The sequence below is a fragment of the Haemorhous mexicanus genome, chromosome 6 (assembly GCF_027477595.1).
Source record: "Haemorhous mexicanus isolate bHaeMex1 chromosome 6, bHaeMex1.pri, whole genome shotgun sequence".
Taxonomy (NCBI): domain Eukaryota; kingdom Metazoa; phylum Chordata; class Aves; order Passeriformes; family Fringillidae; genus Haemorhous; species Haemorhous mexicanus.
In genome coordinates, this window is record NC_082346.1 from 16789160 (window position 1) to 16810478 (window position 21319).

General features: G+C 40.4%; 1 protein-coding gene across 9 annotated transcripts in view; it reads right to left on the minus strand.

Annotated features, from left to right (window-relative positions):
* The window catches only part of SERGEF (secretion regulating guanine nucleotide exchange factor), a 152240-nt gene that overhangs the window by 98035 nt on the left and 32886 nt on the right, over positions 1–21319 (minus strand). The window contains exon 10 of one of the 9 annotated variants that reach the window (XR_009486867.1): positions 14703–14808. The exons of 7 other annotated variants lie outside the window; for them this stretch is intronic. Coding sequence is in view for 1 of the 2 variants with exons in the window: in XM_059848983.1 (XP_059704966.1) it covers positions 2395–2406 (12 nt within the window). In the remaining variant the exon portion in view is untranslated. Of the gene's footprint in view, positions 1–1470; positions 2407–14702; positions 14809–21319 lie in introns of those variants that run through there. One more of the 9 variants, XM_059848983.1, reaches the window with a different exon arrangement.

Consider the following 21319-nt stretch of genomic DNA (forward strand, 5'->3'; position numbering starts at 1 on the left):
TTAGAGGTATTCACCTATTACACCCTGAGATCAAGAAACTGGTGTTTGGTCATATTTCATTTATCTGCAAAAATAAAAGCAGGCTTCTCCCTTCTCTTATAGTGAAATATTGTAAAACATGGCCATAACATGGGACTCAGAAAAGAAATCCAATTGCCAAGCCCCCATGTTATATGGCAGTAATTCACTATACTACAAATCTCTACTTCCTTCCTGGTCCCTGAAGTTAACTGGAGAGCTCTGCAGTAGATACCATACATTGCTAATATTTTGCATGTAGAAGGCACTGAAATATAAAACATTTAAGGGTCTTACTAACTCCCTCCTTGGCAAGACACTTCTCCTGTTCAGTGGAATATTTTTGTACTTTAAAAACTCAGATCCTTATTAAGAAAAGTTTTGAGAGTTACTCAGAATTGTTATACCAAAACATTTTATGTGTCTTAAGATTAGATACACTGAATTTTAAACACTCAAACTAGCACAGACTTATTGACTGATGATAAATAAAAGCAGCAACAGAAAGTACTGAACATACCAGTGGGGCCATGAGTGCCTTACAGGTGTGGATCATTTATAGAAGGTATTGTGTACAGGAGGGAGCATGAGGAGCAATTATTCACAGAGCAGTCCCACTGTGCACTGTGTACAAGCACAAGTTCAATCCTTTGCAGGAGTTTATCCATGTGCAAAATGGCCAATTTTGCTGGTGAGCAAGTACTATTACCAAAAAATAGTTCTTGTAGCTTGGATGCCACAAACTCATGGCATTGTGGTAGGGTTTTTGGGGTTTTTTTGGTGTTTTTTTTTTTCTTTTTTGCATTTGCACTATCAAAATCACACTAATTTACTAAATAAACCAATGATTCCCAAAATGGACCCCAAAATGCTTATGTAAAATCTCTCCAACAAGAAGTCTGATTATCCATTAAGTGGGATGATACCAGCCAACAACAAGAGAAAACAAAATTAAACATCCATCAGAATGTGCAATTCATCCAAATTTCATACCACAGGCACCTATAAATATATGAGTCATTATTATAATGTACAAGGTAATTGTATTTCATCACTCATTACCTTGACCCAAGGAGGACCTCTCATCCTCAGATGGAAGATACAATCCAGACTTGCATTTTTATGACTAAGGAACCCTGCGAGAAGCACAGCTTACATAAAGCAGCACCCTTAGACTAGCAGCTGTGCAGATGTAGAAGAAACTCAACCTCAAAAAAACTGCTCTAAGACTGCTTCTTTTAGCCACCAACGCCCTCACACCAAGTATTTCACATTTAAACCCAAGACAAGCAGACAGAATCCAACAGGGCTCTGCAGGAAGGACGCAGCTGGGACAGTTGTTAGTGACAGTTCTACCATAACTCACATGCACCTGGAAAGCAAAGAGCGGGTTTAGAAGCACAGAGCTTCTTTGTTCCTACCTACAATGGGATCAACAACACCACTAAGAGATTATTTTGCTGCCTTGTTATTTATTGAAGATAAGATCACCCTCAGGGCTGTCCCAGGGCAAAGAGCCTGGCAAAAGCAGAGATCCTCTTGACAGTTTTTCCTCAGGACTAAATTTTACAGATCATTTGATTTTAGCTTCCTGAGCCGTGCACCACAAAACTAAACCTAGACCTTCAGAAGATGCTTCTCTAACTCAGTTCAAGTGGAGAATACATAGTGAGGCCTTGGAGTTCAGGAAGAGCAAATGAATTGCTATACTGGATCAGCCCACTCCAGTGACAAGTGTTTCACAAGCACATAACAGAAACCCTTGCCAGACGGTTACACAATAACCTACAGAGTCTATTTTTAGGGTCCATAAAAGTTTATATCCTTTCAACAGACTATACAGATCTTTGTTTGTTTTTTTTTTTTTTAATGTGAATTTGGAAATGCTCAATATTGGCATTGAAACATTCACTGAGCCCTGCTATGATAAATTTCCTTCTCCAAAGCATTTGTGATTGTTTTTAATCAAACAAAAGCTGTCTAGGAATCCAAGACTCTAATCTGAATTGTTACTGCTTGAACAACTGTTAAAAAATTCTGGCTGCAAAAGTAGAACAGATTCCGGTTTACATGGAAAACTACGTAAGTAAGAAATATCTGGCAAATCAAGAAGGCACTTAAGGGGATATATAAGATGCAATCATTAAATTGCTTCTTAGTCCTGGACTATGGAGTCAGAGTGAGAGAAAAACCACAAAAATAAATGTTGGTTTTGCTGGTTTCTTTCAATGTTACTGTGCTCAGTAGGCTGACTCCTGGTTGATTTGCAAATCCACACATGCCCCTGGGAGTGGGATCTCAGATCGTTCAGCATCATGGCAGATTTCCAGTTCTTGGCAGGAGGGTTGTTTTTCTCCATGAATCAGCAACTGTCCATCACACTACAATCTGTGAAGTGAAAAACCCACCTCATCAGCATAAACTAAATGCATGTATGTGTGTATACATCACAGAGGAGTTTCTGGTCTCTCTCTCTCTACAGCCCACATGTGAGGGCTGTCATTTGCACAAGCACATACATGCCTCTGAAAGGCAACCACAAGAAGAAGTGATTTATCTCACCTTCTGCAGGCCTGTAATGCTTTGATAACACATCATCTGCATGGTAAGACTTTAAATGTTATGGTAAAGAACACAAACAACAACCCATCTTATTTACTGCTTTCTCCTATCACTGGGCAACTCCAGAGCTGAGCCCACTGTGGTCAGCTGCAGAACAGCTGCCTGTCCCTGCTGCTGGAGAGTAAAGAACATTTTCATTGTCACATAATGCTTACCAGTAAATGCATTCTAAACAGGAATCAGCAAGGAAAACAAGAGCAAATAAGTTACATTTCAAACATCTTCCTGAAACGTGCTCCAGAATTTTAACAGCTCTCTGTAATACAGATGATTCTTCTGAAAAATTATAGCAAACAAGATGAATGCTGCCCCAATAAAGTGAACTTATTGTCAGAAATACTCTGACAAGCCAATCATGAATTTCGGAGATGTATTACAGAAAAGGATGCACTAATAAGTCCTCATTTTATTCTTCCTGTGTCTGTCTCTTCCTGATACACAAGAGATTGCAGTATTCCTATTGTATGGCATCGCTGTACTAATATTAAATAACAACAGATTTGCTGGCTGCTCAAAAATGCCAGTTTTTGAAGGAGGCAGGGGAAAAACTACTATAATCAGAAACTCACTCTTAAAATTCAGGAATCAGACACTCCCACCCCCCCTGATTCACTGTGTAAACTCCTAGGAAAACTATAACCTGATCCAGTGGATAAAGCAGTTCAGCAGAATGTCTGGGTCTTCACTGTTCCCTCTGCTTGAATTGTATGTCCAGGGCATTGCAAAATTTACCCAAATTACTCTTTTTTTTTTTTTCCCCAGAGTCTAATCATAAAACCTACACTTCAGGGACATAAATTCACAATTTGAGGCTAAGCATAAATTCACTCAGTAAACTGGGTTTGTTTCTTGCAGCATTAATTCGCACATGCATTGAAGATCATTGAATACAGCACAGCCAAGTTATCAAACTGCAGCAATGCTGTCAGAAGGAAGGCTTTTTTTTTCTTTTCTTAAATGCAAACACATCTTCTATTATTAGTTGCATAAGGGTGATCTATGTTTACACAGCTCAGAACTGGATTTAAAACCAATTTTAACAGCCAACTGTTTCAACTTGCATGTAAACAAACATACTGCATTTCTTCATTAGCTGGAATTTGCTGCAGTCTGTCAGCCATCTGTACTGTCTTGCATTCTGTTCTCTATTCAGAGCACCACTATCAAATGTTGGTGATATAGTATTGCTCTCTTTGGAGACATCATGACTACACTATAAATAGTTTAGAGACATAAACCACTATTTCTAACAGTTGTCTTAATATCTGCTTTCTCAGAATGCATTAGGTTGTTCTATTTCTCATTCAATTTTGGTTCTCTGTATTTTTTTTGTTGGTTTTTTTTTGTTTTGTTTTGTGGATACGAGGAAAAAATATTTTATTTTGGCTCTCTCTCTCTGAAGCCTGAGCAAGGCTTTATCCAAACTTCTGCACCCTTCAAATCCCAGATGCAGAGGCCAAACCCCAGAACATAACCCTGCAAATATCTGCAGTGCAGTACAAGGGTGACTGCACAGTGCACAAGAGCCAGGCTGTCCTTAAACCAGCTAGTTTAGGTGCTGGAGCCAGTCCTGGAGCACCTGCACAGAGAGGTGCAGGCTGACCCAGGCACTCACTGAAGTCACAGCAACCAAACCCAACCTGGAATCTCACACTGTGCTGGTGCAGCTCTGTCCTGGAGCTCAGGAGTTCCCAGAGCCCTGCAGAGCCCTGGCTGACTCTAGCCAGCTCAAACATCTGCACACCCCTGGCCAGCAGTAGGGACCACAGCACAAACCATTGGTGCCACCTGTCCCCAGCCTCTCCCTGGGGTCACAGTGCCTGCAGATGCAGCCTTGAGCAGCCCTACAGCCCCTGAGATCTGCATGCCAGAGGCTTTCCCGAGGGCAGCCCTGCATCCCAGACCCTGGGGCTGCCAGGAGCCTCCCAGAAGCTGTGGGGGCACCACGAGTCCCCTCCAGCCTGCAGTCACACCCTGGGCTGTTGGGCTGCTCTAAACTGCTCCAGCTCTCCCAAGCAAATCCAAGGGGACTGCAGCACAGCTGAGGACATCACCCAGACAGTTCAGCTACTGATCTGAGCGGGGTGCACTACTTTCAAACTTCAGAGGACAGGTGACAGTATCTTTAGAAGAACATAGGTCACTTAACTAAGGGGCTTTGGTAGGTTGCCGAGTCATTCTCTCTTTTAGGAAGTGAGGAGAAATGGCAGAGAGACAGGAAACCTGAAACACACCTTAAACCCCAATTTTCCCTCTTCTAGGGACAGCAGAGCACTCAAACATTACTTGCATAACCAGTGCCACTTGACAAGTGATGCAACCACAAACCACAAAGCTACTTGATATCCATCCTAGTTTTCCAAAGTGAAAGCTGCCTCTTCAAATACAGCTTCTTATCTCACCCAGTGGATGAGTTTAAAAGTTTCCAGGAAGAACTTGATGCTCTGCCTTCAAGTTGACTCCCAGACTTAGATCATACTTCTGCAGAGCTGCAAACCCACCTTCTTCCACGAGTACAAATTTGCTGCCCTCCAAGAACAGACTCGTGGCACGTTCGTGCAACACCAACAGAGCTGTCCCTGAGCAGAGGTGTCAGAACTCTGAAAGCTGATTTTGGTGGTAAAATTACCAAGAAGTGAGCATGCCTTATTCTGAGAGATCCATGTCAGCTTCAATTCTGAGTTTCTGACCGAGGAAAGTGTGGTGAAACACTATCTAATTTTATTATCCTGTCAGCCATATACCAAGGAGAGCAGGGCTCACTGATAATCAAACCATTAAAGTTTGCTATCCATTACTCCTTGATTAAAACAGACCAAAACTTAACCTGTAACTCAGCAAAAAAAGTTCTTCAGGTGTCTAACACTCTGGGTAAGTCTGGGGATTTTTTTTTTAACAGCCTAATAAATCTACCACTGGAAATCTCTTCCTTTTCCCAGCTTATGCCTCTTTTTCTGGAACAGCAGCAACAAAAATGCCTACACCCTTGTGTCCAGATCATTTTCAGCAGAATTTCTTGTGTAGAATCAAACAAGCCAAGTTGCAGGCGTGAAATGAAGCTGCTAGAGAGGCTCACAGCCACAGAATGCTCCTACAGAGCTGCAGTACCACTGTTACAACATGAGCAAAATAAACTCTGACATGCAACCATTTAGGGGGACAGAATACAAAAGAATTCCTTCTTCCCCCCTTCAATGCCTACACTTATCAGGCAGTAGGTTCAAAGCAGGGCTGGGGGGGGGTAAGAAGGTCTATTTCCTTCAGGTCTGTTTGTTCCCTTCTGTGACTGAAAGAATGGAAAAAAATGCACTACCACTGTCAAAATTTTCCAGCTCTATTTTGGCACATCATCTCTCAAAACCAGCCTGATCTAAAAATTTCAAGCATGTTTAACTCAAGAGCCCTTGACAACATCTAATGCACAGGCTATTTATCATAAATTGAGGTGCTTATTTTTGGACTTCACCTTGAAACAGCAAAGAATGCCTGTTTTGTCAGTACCAGAAAAGCTTATAAATCCTGCCAAATGTATCAATATTATGTATTTCAATGGTATTCTACATACACTGCAGAGATAGCCACAACTCTCTGCAAAATTCATTCAGCATTACAGATGTACATATTTTGAACTCCATGTGAAATCAGATCATGTTGGGAACCACTGTGACTTGCCCTCTCTACCTGAACAATGACTGCATTTAGCACTTTTAAGTAACTAGTGTGATTTCTAATGTACTTAAACATGTGGGGAAAAAAAAAGGGTAACTTATGTTTTATGTTTCTCCTTTGCCCATTCCACAATTCTGACACACACACAATGATACCAGTAACTGCAATAACCTTCTGGAGCTTCACAACTACAGAGAATTTTGAAAAATCTGCAAACCTGCAAGAAACACCCTTTGTAGTGCTAAGTTTTATGCATGAAAAGACAGAAATTTCACACTTTATCACTTGCCCCAAACGTTGCTGTTAAATAGAAATTCAAATTAATAGGTATCACAGGGGATTACAGGTTCAATGGCAAGCTGTATTCAGAACAATCTTTGCCTTTTAACCATCTCAAACATTTTCAAGCACTTTAAACAACCTCAGTCCACTGTGATATCCTTTCAATGCCTTCAACAAAACTGATAAGGCACCTTTCCAGCTTCCTGTGGGGGATGCATCACTCAGTGCTGTTGAAATTTCTGACTTCAGAGCACACAAGGCCAGCAGCCACCATCTCTGCCAACAGCACTGAAGGAACCAACAACTTGGACTGTCCACACGTGGAGCTGGTGCTGACCCTGCTATAGCATTCCAGGAAAGCCTCCAATAAAGCAGTTTCCCAGTCCGCCCCATGGGGTGGCATCTTGGCTAGCAGTGAGCCACCCATCACAAGGCTTTGCCACTTGCTCTGTACACAGAGCAGACCCTTCTTTTCCCCAGCTATGTTTAATCCAAAACAGATTTGCAGAAGGTATCCAAGCAACCCCACAGAAGTGCTTTACCTGCCATGAAAAACTATCAGGTGCTCTTCCATTCCTTATTCTCCTCTGCATGGGGCAACTACTAGGAAGCAAATATCAGCTATTCACCACGCATTAAGCCTTGAAAAGCAAGGCTGGTGCTTTAGGTGATTTGCAAATATACAGCTCTTCAAACCCCAGTGATTTCATCAGGTCTGATTCCATCAGACCCACAAGCAACAAAGTCTAAGAAGAGCAGCTTTGCTGCTCTTGCAAAGAACTGAAAAGGTTCCTTGTAGCTGTCTTGCAGATCTCAAAGAAAAATAAAACCTTGGACTATGTGCTGTTTTTCCACAAAATTGATTGTGAGGCCTTGAATTCAAACCCGAAGTAGGAAGTCCAGGCATATGTAGAAAATAAACAAATGAAATACAAAAGCCTTGTTTCTAGCACAGTTATTTGTGGATAAAGCTGACTTAACATGTCAAGAGTAATTGAGGTGAAAAAGTTAGCTTTGTGCTTAAAGGTTCACATACCGCTGTGAGAAAGAAGAAAAATAAAGGGAACTTCTTCAGACAAGCAAAGATCCTTAAAAAGAACTGCAGACAGCATACATGATTCTAGATGGCTAATACTGCAACTCAGAAGAAACACTCAAATAAAGATTCTCATGAATCAGGACAGTCTTTTTCAAGAAACATTTTAATGATGACAAAGTCACATCTGTGTCACCTCTAAGAGCTTCTGTCTCATTTTCTGTTTATCCTTGCAGAAGAACACAACACTGCAGACATCAGGTTTTTTAATTTTCTGAAGAGCAGAGCCTGTTTTTAGTGAACTAATTTCAATAGCTATCTGTCACACAGCCTGTGCATCTATTGCTACTCAAAAGAAAACAGAGGACAGGGAGAAGGGCGCAGAATTAGACTTTGACTTTTAAACACAGAGCAAAACTTTCAGCGTAAACCAATTCAACTTCATTTTATATGACCAAAGAGGAATTTATGCTAGAAGATGGCACTTAACTAGAGAAACTGCAGAACAAGCCCTGAAAATCAAAATGATCATTTTAAGCCTCCAGATCAAGGGCTCTGGTTTCAGTGCATGGATAGTTAAACTGCAGAGTAGCTTCTCAACTCATTTTCTACTTTGCAAACTTTGGAGTACAAGGAAAATAAGAACAAAGAGGAGAGGACAGCTAATTTTAGTGTTTCTGGGCTGAAACAAAATAACAACAAAGAACTACTGAACCATGAAGCAGTTTTTCCAAGCTGCTATTTCAGTTACAGGCTTTCTTTTCCCTAGTCAGTGCGGGAAAGAAGATGCCAGCTTCTACCCTATCAGAGTAATACAAGCACCTTATTTTATGCAGAGGGGCACATTGAGAGCTCTGAACTGCTTGCATAATGCTTCTATACATTTTGCTGCACCCAAAATGTGTATTATAGCTGACAGGAAAAAAACAGCACGATTTCTTCAATTTCCTTCTCTCTCACTGGTTGCCCCTAGTAAGAAGCATCACTCCTGCAAACTGAACTTGAGTCTTGCCTATTACATTTTAACAACTACCCTGAAAACTCATCCCTCTGACAGCTTATTATTACAGCACTGGGCTGAAGGTTCATAATTCTCAGCCTCGAGCATGTGTGGAAATGGTTTTGAGGACAAAACCAAGACCTTAGGATCACAGGATTATCCAGGGTCGAAGCGACCTCCAGAGGTTCAGTCCAACCTCCTGCTCCCAAGCAAATCAGCCATGAGATCTTTTCCATTCCATAAGGCTCACATGGTACACCCTCCCCAGGCAGCCTGTTCCTCTGCTTGATTGTCCTCGTGGTGGAAAAGGTTTTCCTTACATTAAGTCCGAACCTCGTGTTTCTATTTGTGTCTTTTGTTTCTCCAAGTTCATCTTCTTGATGAACCTCCTTGGAGGTACTGGCAGGCTGCTGCTCTGTACCCTTGAAACTTTCTCTTCTCCCTGCTGAACAAACCTATTAAGATTTTCATCATGAGATTTTCATCCATCAGTTCCAGTTAAGAGTTAACAAGGTACCAAGACAGTTAACTCCTTAAAACAACCCCCCAGATCTCAGGTCTTTAAATAAACACATGATCTCAAAGAAACTGTAATCATCTCACAGGAGTGGGCTTTTGAACTCTGATTTTTCTAAGGAAAATTCCCTTTTCTGAGCAAGTATTTACTCAGAACAACCCATCTTATGTTTTCAGCATCATGAATACTACTCTAGGGCTGAACAAAGTCCCCTACAATTTAAGGATGAATGGATTGGTTTTAGTCACTGTTTCAAAATAAAGCAAACTGAGAACAGAGGGTGAACACTGAAATTTCTCTCCTGAGTAGCAAATTGCAGCAATAAATTTGGGCAACCAAACAGAAAGCTAGAACAGAAAATGCTATGCTGCCTTCACACATAGGAGCATTAAAATATACTGGGTTAGGTTCATAATATTGCTGTTAAAGTTCGCTCTTCTCTGAGGATCTATGTGCTATTACTCTGCAAACCTTCATGGGAATAAATTATGCTTTCCAAGCATTAAAAACACATTAACATGACATAGGGCATGGAAATTCAAACTTCAAATACTTACTGAATCCAATAGATCATAAACCAAATCAGTATTAGAAAAAAGAAGATGGTTACATTAACTAAAATAAAGCCCTCTGAAATAATTAAGTGATTTTTCAGCCACTGTGATAACACATATTCCAATGGCTTAGATATCAGTGAAAGAGTCATTTAGACACAATTTCACTTTTAGTCATTTACTGGAACTCATAACCTTCTGGCCCAATTCCAGAAGATTTCTCAAATCCAATATAAAAAAACTTCAAGTCAGCCTGAGCAGCCTATACCATGCCACATGAACAGTAAGCTGCCACAAGACACACACAGCAATACGGCAGCACATTTTAAAACTGCCTTCATCTTTCAGTGCCCTTCAATTACTTTAAAGAAAAAAAGAGACTTGACAACAAACATTAACTTCTCTCACCATTTCACTGACTGTGTTATTAGCCAATTCATTCACCTGTCCCCATCAGGAACAAAGTTGGTATGCTTATTCTTGCTCATAAGTAAGTGTTTAATTTCTTAAAAACATTTGCATGGCACTAAAATCTGTTACACTTAACATCTCCAGCTTTACCTTACTTCTCAAATCAATAGGCCTAATTAAGCATTTTTTGCATAGCTGAATCTAAAACTGAATATTTATCAAATGACAACTAGAATATTTTATCCAAAAACATTTTAGAAACTCAGCTGAAGGTAAAACAGTCCTGTAAAGCTAAATTAAAAACATGAGATTTCTTTTAAACAGGCAACATAAGGCTGCAATCTTGCTCTCTCACTTTGGCATTAGAACCTGAAATGTCATGTTTTCAGGAATTTTGGAAAACAAGTTTCCCATACAGATTTTTCTAAACCCATCACAATTACCACAAGCCATTCAAGGAAAAGTTGCCTTGACACCATACACAGCTTCTCACAGACGATCACTGTCATCACTGCCTTAAATGAATCTCAGGTACACACTTTTATACCATCAGTTTTTGTGACAGCCACCAGAAACTGAGCAATCTTACAGCTTTACAACCTGGTGGGCAGCTCCTCTGGACACTGCAGAGCTCCACTGACTTGAGTGCACCTCTCTGGATCAGCTCTGGACTTGACCCAGGAACTCCTGCTGCATTTTAGGTCTCCTGCCAAGAGTACTAGAGAGCTGAGAGTTGTCTGCAAGAGAGTATCAATGGGTTCTACACATGAAATTTACTATGGAGAGTTACACTGCACATAGGAATGCATGCTAGCTTTTACCTCATGCCTTTCATTCTCCACCATCCACCAGTAACCCAAGTGCTCTATTTAACCATGTGGGCTTCACCCCTCTTCCTTTTGCAGCTGTCTTCCTAAGATAAGCTCTGAACTGTGTTGCTGTTCTGAGCCAGCTCACCTGCAAAGACTGTTTGAGAACCCTGCCCACTGGGACATGACTCAGAGCAGAAGACAGGTACACAATGCTTTCTGATTTTAGCGTGGCAGTGAGACAAGAGCAGCAGTACAAACAGTACTTTGAACCTTCTAGATGGGAAGATGCAGTTGGGCTTACGCACACTCAGCTGACAAAATAATTTTGCAGTCATGTAAATGACTGGTGCATTCCTCCTGCTCCCTCAGGATCAGGAAGTTTGCTTTGTTATGACTGGCAATGTGCTGGTCTTCAAATTTTTATACATCTCCATTCAGTTTGAAGGAGGTTTGCAGTGTCTTGCAGAGGCAGAAAGACAGGAGGGGAACACCTGGGATTTTTTCTACATGCAGCAGTGCTTATGCTTTGAGAAAGAGGTGGAGAATATAACTATTGACCACCAAGTCTTACTAATTTCAGCAACTCTGGTAGCACAATCTGCCAGGGGAGGATGGGGGAAATGTGCTGCTACATAGCCAGAGCAAGAAAAAGAGTATTTAAGGATCAGGCAGGTCAGCTCTAAAACTCAGCTGAAAAGTTTGACACTGATCCAGGGGAAATAAAAGTGCTGCCACATCTCACCCCAAGGTACTGCCGTTAGCTGAAAAAAAGGATGAGTAAGAAGCCATACCTTCAGGCTTCTAGAGTACAGAAGTGTCTTCTTTCCAAAAGCAGGAGAATGCATAGCACACAGTGTCCTGCAGACAGTGACTGGCAGGCCTGAAGGTCCAAACTCACTGTAGACCTTGAAGAGCTTTCAAATGCCAAGGACACCTGCCTACAGCCACATGAACCTTGGAGAAAGTCCTTTCTCTAATAAATAATGCACTGAAGTACCCAAAAGTTTATGGCCAAAGAGACATTTTCAAAAGAGATGAAGCTGTCTCTGCAGACCATCCCTCCCAGGTGCAGGTCCAGCACTATGACAAATGTGAACAGTGTGACAGGCTGGTTTAGGTGTGCAGCTCTGGCTTCCCAGCAGGCACACCAGATGGCTCTCAGTAGGTCTACACAACAACAACTCTCCTGGGCAAGAGAGCAAGGGAAAAAAAAAAAAAAAAAAACAGAGGAAAAAGCACAGCAGCAAAATAGCTCATGAGGCAGCTCCAGCTAAGGCCTGTGTAATGATTATGGTCCTGCATGAGAGATCTGTGTCAAACAAATTCTGAGTGAAAGGGTGCAGCTTAGACAAATGTAAAAACCACAGTTTTTCTAATACTAGCTCTCCAAAATGGAAATAATCCTCTTCAACTATATCTAGGTGTACGTAAATTACATGTACCAATACAAGAACTTCTTACATCTGTCTTGCCATGAATTGAATTAAAAATCACTAAGTGAATGACATTAAAATAGCCTCATTGAGGATCTAAGCTAGAATTCAGAGATTCACTTTTGCTAGCTCAAACATAAAAATTAATTTAGCCTTACAGTTCCAAGTGTTTTAATGGTTTTGATTCCTCTTCCCGCTGAGTATCAGCCAACATACAGCACTAAATAAGAGAGTTAGATGGAATCCAAAGAGGAATATTATGTGGTATATTAAAAATTTCTCTTAATAAATGCATAAGCATATGACACAAGTGCATCACAATCATATTGATCTAACATGAATAAAAGTTTGGGGTTTTTTTGCTCCTGACTCTTGAATTATCAAAATAGAGTGCTTAGCCCCATAATTACCAAAGAAGAGAATGTTTCTCTTGCAAACACAGGATTGCACATGCAGTCTCACTGAATGGAAGAGATGGTTTTGAATCATGCTACCTGTTGCCAAAAAGGTAATAAACAGGAGTATAATTTGAAATCCCTGTAGGAGCACAAGTTATCTAACAGAAGTTGTCAGTAAACAAAAGAGGAAGAGTAGAGGGGGAAAAAGGGCTGAAAGAGCAACCCGGAATGTATACTTAATTTCAGCAGAGGTACATCAGTAGTTCCTTGCATTACTAAATCAGTAGTCCCTAGCATTACTAAATTTGAAGTCCTCTGATAAAATGACTTTATTTGAATTCTCTCTGGCATGGCATGCTGAGCATTAATGCAACATAAGTGAATAAACAGTCCTTTCTCACTGGCTTGCTGCCAATCTGACTGCAAAACTGAGGCCTCACACACAGAACCAACCATCCTTGAAGACCCTGAACACCAGCAGTGCACTCCTGACTTGTCTGGCCACAAGACATTGTAGATGTCTCCATGTACCATGCAGAAAAGCAGCACAGGACACTACTCTGTCCTCATTTGTTAAAGAGATGAGCTTATTATCTCTCAGACATGAAAGACATTAACACCACATCAAATCCCATTTTGTATTTCTGAACAGCTTGTCAGCTAAGTTAAAACATTTGTGTCTTAAGATTATTAAACACCATCACTGTGATTCACAAATACTATCTTAATCTAAGTAAAAAGACACAAGCATTTTCCTTTTCATGCTCCTCCAAGCACTCTGCATTTCAGACTTGCTGTGGCAAGGAAAACCAGAGACAGCAAATTAATCCTGTAAGACCTAATACAAACAGATGAACCAAGAGAGAGCCCTTCTATTACTCTGTTCCAAGTACTTTCTCATTTTCAGAAGTTGCAAATCTCAACATTAGGTTTTGTTTAGGAGATTTATGTTAGACATGTAAACTGAACAAAAAAATCCTGAGAAAGTTATACAACTGACCATGTAAATGCATTTCTACAAGACTCTGCATTTTCTGAGCCCCAATTCTGTGTCACAGAGGTCCCAGATAAAAATACTAAGTCAAATCAGCAGTATCAAAGAGGACGAAGTCGCAGGAATGTGCAGTAAAACTTTTAAAGTGACTGTCATCACAGATTTCCATTATCTCATTTGTTTAAGGTTACTTGGTAGAGAAACCATGAAATAATATTTTGTATTCTTTTAAAACAGAATTAGGAATCAAAGCACAACAGGTGCCATGAAACAGCAAAAAGAAGATTGTGAATTTTTGGTTTCTGAAGACTGACAACATCCCCTCCCACCACAACCTGTGACTCGCCTTCCTAGTGAAAACATTAGATTCACTGTGAAGTGAAAAAAATCAATCTGTGTGTTCTAAAGAACTTGGCATGTGCTTTCAAAGTAATCCTTTCAGACATGGAAAATTCAAATTTTCAGAAGACAAGCTGACACCTACTAGCTGAAGATAAGATCACTGGTAATAAAACTTAGGCTCCATAATACCTGTATTTCCAGGACTGATAAGAATTGTTTTGAGAAATGCTCTCCTTGCCCAACAATCCACTCAAGAAGATGAAACAAAGGATAAGATCAAATAGTGGCTTCAGACTTGAATCTGTTCTCCATACATGTACTCAAGGTAGACCAGTAAAGGTGAAAAGATTGCCTTTTGCCAGCTGCTCTAAATGTAAGATGTTGAGACCAAGATTTGCCCCTGTAATGCTTGTATTTACCTCGTAATGCTTTCTATCTCACTTCCTGTCCTTATTTTCTGGCAACATTTTGAGAAAAAAAAATCTTGCAACTGTGCTCCCAAAAGTCACAAAGTTGGATTCTTTCAACTGTGCTCCCAAAAGTCACAAAGTTGGATTCTTTTTATAATCATAAACCAAATATTGTCTAAGTGTTATGGATACAGAGCTGCTTACCCTAGAAGTGGGTGCTCCTTCTTCATTGCAACTTCATTACCACAGTGAGTAATACATCTTTAAAAAAACCAGGATGCCTTTATCTTTTCTTTGTAGTGGTTAAATCCTAAAAAGAAGCAGTAGCAGATCAAGAAGTCAAAGAGAAAAAAATCCATTCACTATTTTCTACTTCTGGAATTGACTTTTGTGTGTTCAAGTCATAAACTCTTTCTCAAAAGCACCGAAGAAAAAGGATTTTCCTTCATCCACACATTAAAAAGAAAAAACCATACCACAAAACCATGAAAAATCAAAATAGAGAGCCAAACAGAGGAGATACGAGCAGGGAATAAATCCAAGAAGCAAAAATCATATCCTGTACTTGCATCAGAACACAAAACAACACAAAGTACAACACCTTGGCATACAGAAAAGCAATAAAGGAATGGCACAGTTATAAACACCAGCAATGTATCTTGTCATAACACTTAATCAAATGTCAGACACTGTGTTATCATTGTCTGATCTGTTAGCCATTGTAAAATGGCTTTCATCCCTTCCCCTCAGTATTCTCTTGTGAGGTCCAATAGCTTTTTGTTATTTAATTTTTCTTTCTATAGAAATGAACCATGGTCTGAGACTTCCAAGGTTTTAAATGGGTTCATACTTTTGAAATCAGCCAACAGTGGAGGCTGCAGGAAAACCCTGACAACTTCAAAAAAGTAAAAAAAAGCTGGACAAAAGGGATTTCCACTGAAGCAATCACCAGTAAGAAATCTGGCTACTTAATATTTGTTAATTTAACACTTAAGAGAACAACATTATGCCAAACAATGTTCTGGAAAAACAAACACATCCTAAAAACTCCTTACTGCATCCTGATTCACTTGTTTCCAAGGAAGGAATTGATCACATTAGTTTTACACCTGGGGGGGAAGGAGGAATTGTAAAAATGGGAGTTGAAATGACAATCTGTAGAAGGAGGCATTTTCAAAATCATACTTCTAAGGTAAGAACTATCAATTTTTTTCTCTCTGAGAATGAATTTTTTTTTAAATTCTTTTTAAAGGTTTTTATTTACTTTTGCTATGACAGAAAAAAAGTACTGCCAGGCATAGTTTTTTTTCCATCTGATTACATGCAAAATCCACTGAATTTATGGAGACCTCAGCAATCAACTGCCAGGAGACCAAGAAAAAACCCTTAGGCAGGTTTTAAAACAGGAGACAGTTTAGCATTTTTGTCCTCACCGGACTAGATTAATCACGTTTACTTTTTCTTCCCCTTCCCTCTCCTCCTTCCACAATAAAAATTGTGTTGGTTGAATGCTGGGGCAAAGGCCACAGACTGTATTAGACCATTTAAAAAACAGAGTCCAGTAGCTCCTGCCTTTGACAACTTCAGTTTGAATTAGAGAAAGGCAGCCAGCAGGCAAGGGAGAAGAGCCACCGGGGAGAGGACAAACAGGTCCCTGTCACTGAGCAGGCTTCCCAGTACAGCAGCCTTGGAAAGCTGCTGTGTGCCACGGCCTCACAGCAGAAACACCAATCTCCCTTTGCTGAATCTTTCATTTAACAGCAGCTTTACAGTAACTTTAACCTAAGCACAAAGGCCAGAGGGACTGGCAGGGCCCAGAGCTTGAGTTGTTGGGAAGTGAAAGCTGGAAACATCAGACACACACAAACAAACACCATCACAGGCACAAAAGTACAGGCACAACCCAGGTTCAAACCAAGCCCAAACCCCCTAAATTAAAAGCAGGGAGAAGCAGTCTGTTTGCTGGCATTGCCTTGGTGAGTTTATGGCCCCACAGTGACAAATGGCTTTGAAATGACCAATGTTACAACACAATAAACAGGTGGTGTTGGCAGCACTGAGCTCTCTCCCATCTCATTCACCTGCAGTAACCTACCCAGTAATGCATACTTGCATTTCTCCACCTACAGAATGCATGCTACCTATTAAAGAATAACTTTGCAGCAGTAACAGTCTTCTTAAGGACACATAAAAACAATGAACAACTAACAAAGTCACTTCCATTGATACAAAAAAGTAAACCATTAAAAAGACTGATCAAATTCCTGTGAGGGTAACTTCAATTATGTATTTCTCCTTGACTATTTTTCTATAAGATTCCAGTCTTACAGAACCTGCCAAGAAAATTCATCAACACAATTGAAATAGGGAAGATAAGCAGCATTCACACCAAAAGTTTCTTGACCTAGAGTTCTGGGGTCAGCCAGGTAAAAAACAATTACTCTAACCTGAAATCATCATCATTTTGGCATTATTTTCCCATCCATAAAAGGAGCTATGGATGAGATTTCTTTGCAGAGAACACTGCAAATTGATAGCTTTGTTCCAGTTCACTACAGTTTCTTATTGATTTTCTCTCGTTTTAGCCTGCATTGATTTGTTAATCCCTTCTCTGTAACAGTTCTAATGACAAATTGAGAATGAAAAACTGCATGCTTTAGGGCCTTTTCCACCAACCTCTAGCTTCAAACCATATTTTCACTTGAACTTGGAACATGTCCACGCACTTATCCTAGGTTAGATCTGATTCACCTTAAACTAGGTTGGGTGCATTTTACACTAAAACCTTTCTGTTCAGGCTTCTCATGGATGAACGAGGTATCCAAAATCACACCAGTGAGGCAGAACTGGAATTCTGTCACTTCCAGGGTTGCTGCTCACAGAGACTGTCTCAAAACCAAGTACATTCTTAAGTAATTTTGCAGCACTGCCCATGGTTGATTAGCACTAACTGCAGCATGCATCTGAAGGGCATTACTGAGCATTTATGGCACTGGTTGGTGCAAAGAAATCCTTCCAAGGGCAGGATCATAAGCTGTCCCTATGCTCAGAGCTGCAGTCATGGTGCACTGTTACCAGAACAATCCATGCAGAAGGATGGGATCCAGCCAGTATTTTTAATTTAAGGAATACAGTATGAACATGAAGAGATCAGAGAGTTGCAAGGCAACTTAGATTAGCAATTCTGCTACCAATAAGCTCATTAAATAGATCTGCCAATTTGGTGTCATGGTTGGGGCCTCACTACAGACAGCTGATGCCTGTCTGCACAAGCCATGACTACTGCTGCAAGTAGTTGTAGTCTCTTTTCATTTCCTGATACTTTCAGAGATCTCCAAGTGAGATACTCATTTGGAATTCTAACTGCAACACACCACCAAACTGAAAATTAATTTATGACTTATGAAGACTAAGGCTTGCCCAGAGTCACATTTGTAACACCTCAGTCATCACATGCTGGGTGGGTCTCCACCTCCTGACTTTATCCCATGTCATTCCTCTCCTACACCACCCCATCTGCCAGGAAATCGACCTTTCCTGGTCTCCCATACAGATTGCAGAGCAGCCTGGCCCTGGCTGCCACCTCACTGCTGCAGTACAGCCCCAGCAGAGCAATTTTGGTCATTTTAAACCAATCCTTATCTGCAGAAGTGCTACTTGGAAAGCCTCTAGTGTGTACCCACACAGCATGTGCTCCCTGGCACACAGAGGCAGCGCGGGAGTTCTCCTTTGCCATTCCCTGGGTGTGACTTTGGTTTCCCAGCTCCCTCCATGCAATGCCAGCTGCAGGGAAATTGGTAGGGGCGGCAGGAAGGACAGTGCTGGGAACCAGTATCACCTCCTCTTTGCTTTCCAAAAATTACAGACCCAGAGCTGGTGAGCTAGGCTCTGCTCCTAACACACTGCTATTCTTAACTTGCAGAAATGACTTTGCTGTGCATGTTAAATGTCTCTCCACCCAGGCCATGAGATACTCCTCACAAACCACGGTCATGTCTTAATGGGATAAGAAAAGCACAGAATAAGTGGGATGGCTACCTAGGCAAAAAAAAGTGGCCTTTGGGTTGCAGCAGTTTGGTACTGCTCTCAATTTTCTGCTTAGGAGAACAGCAGAGAGAACTGACTAAGCTAAGAAATAAATCCTGTTCCCTCTTTGCCTGTGACAAGACTGTGAACTCTCAATGTTCTTGCAGTGCTGCCAAGATTAGTGTTACTCTCCTACACAGGGCATGCACAGCACACAAACACACCTAATCGAACACAGACTTGCTGCATTTTGTATGCAGACTGCAGTTTCCATCTTCTGTCACATCCTGTTTGGGTTTTTCCCCCTTAATAATAATTTCAACCATTTGGTCTCTTAGTTTCATCCTTAATTGCAATTTGTCACTCACACAGTGAGCTGTACTCAGAACCCACTTCTCCGTGGCCTTATTTTCCTTTATTGTCTCTTAAAATTAATTGATAGGCCAAGAACTTGATGCAAGAATATTAAAGGGACCATCTCTATATTAAAATTTTCATCACTGCATCTCTAAAACAGCATAACAGAATCAATCAAGGAAAATTCAACAATGCCATTTCTCAAAAGACATGGATCAAGACCAACTCATAAAAGATACCAGTTCATAACTGGAAAAAAACCACCAAACCAAAAAACTCACAACACACACCAAAGTATTACTTGCTTAGCAAGTGAGAAACTACACATCACTTTTACTTTTTTTTTTTTTTTTTGCATTTACCTCCTTCCCTAACACCCAAAGTGGGGTTTTTTTAAGCAGCTTATTGGATCAGTTACTTCACACATATTCTCAAACTTTGAGCAGAAAATCTGGTTTAGGAAAGTTCAACTTGTTTCCCTCACACCAAGATACAAACTTTTCATTCTGAACATTAGAAATAAAAACACTTACAGTAGCCAGTCAAACAAATAAGTATTGAAAGCCACACACAGAGGATAGAGATGACATATAATAATATGAGGTTATTTCTTTTGATACCCCATAAAGTCTCAGCTATAGGTTTACTTACAAAGAGGCCTCTAACAAATTTCCCTGCTAAGTCACAAACAGTTGTCTTTTGTTTTGAAACCAAAAGGTTCCATTTTCAATATTATTGTGACTATGTAGGTAATAGTAGGTAGGTATTGTGACTATATTAAGGTAATAATGTGTATATATTAATCTATCACTTATATAATTAATTGTCATCATACAGATACCTTAGATTTGTCTTGTAGGCAGCTGCTTAATAGTTTGCAACATGAATGGGGAAAAGGAAGAAAAACAAGAATATGCTAAACCCAAAGCTACCTTTCAAACACTTAAACAAAAAATGACATCTTACTGCAACAGCAGTGAAAAGAACAGCAATAAACTTGGACTGCAAAGCACTATGAGAACATGGGTATTTATGGTGTTATTCCTTGAAAAAAGGAACCATATAGAGGATCCAAAGCAAACTGTATTGCACAGGATGAACATGCACATTGGAACCATGGACCACAGCAGGATCAGGATAAACACAGTAGGCACATGTTGTCACCAGTCTGTCAGTTATGTCCATTCCCTGACACAACTGGTCCCTACATCCATCATCAAGATTCAAGTTGAGTGATGATTATTTTTTCATTTCCCAACTGAAATTTCAGAGAACTCTCCCCAGAAAACTGTGATCTAGCACAGTTTGCTTTGAGTAGAAAAGGACATGATGAAAACATGGCTTCATGTGAAGCCATGCATATCCAAAATTACTGCAGCCCTTCCTTCCACCCAGCTTAGCAAGAAACATTCAGAACTGCACAGACATTTCTCACTTGTCTATTGCAGCAGCAAATGTTTGCTGCAATGTGAACGACATGCTGAACATACCACAAACAGTGGAACTATAGCTATTAAAGCCAAAAATATCAAACAGACTGGAAAAGCATTTTGACAAGGAGGAAACATTAAACCAGATCTTTGTAGCATTTGCTAAATAGAGAGACTCATCATATTTCAGGCCATTTGTATTTAATTGTCCCTTCATCTGAAGAGCGGTGGATGAATGAGCATCAGATGAGTCAGATGTTCTGAAGAGGTCCCATCAAGGACGCCCCACAACACAAGAGCACTGCCTAAAAAATGCCTCACACAACAACTTCTCAGTGCCTTGGCCTATTCCATGTTGGTTTGGCACTGAAGCACTGAGAAGAAAACAGCAAACAGACCTGCAGTGGCAAAATGCAAGAACTTTAAACACACTCAACAGCTGGAACTATCGATGCAGGGTGACCCCAACATAGGGAATAATGTGCTCTGACTGCATGATTTCAGAAGGCTGAACAATTGCTTTATTAAGCTATGTTATATTATACTAATACTATATTAAAACCATACTAAAGAGATACTCCACTAAAAGAATACTGAAGAAAAACCTGACTGTCTCCAACAGTCACAACACAGCTTTGACCCAAATGGCCAATCAGTCCAAACAACCATCAGCAGAGTCCAATTAACAAATCACTCTCAGTAAACAGTCTCCCTAACACATTCCACATGAGCCAAACAACAGGAGCAGCAAGTGAAGATAGGAATTGTTTTCTCTTCTTCTCTGAGCTTCTCACTGCCTTCCTCAGGAAAAATCCTGGAAGAGAGAATTATGTCTCTCTGTTGAGAGAACATGAATACCACAAGGAACCTCCATGTTTTTCAACCTGCCAGGAAGACACACTCAGATTAGTGGATAATTATCTAAAACTCAGGCTTTTGTTCCTCCTTTGCTTCAGTTTAAAGGAAAAAAGCACTCTTATTTCTCAAGGTCAATGTTTTCAGTTGAAG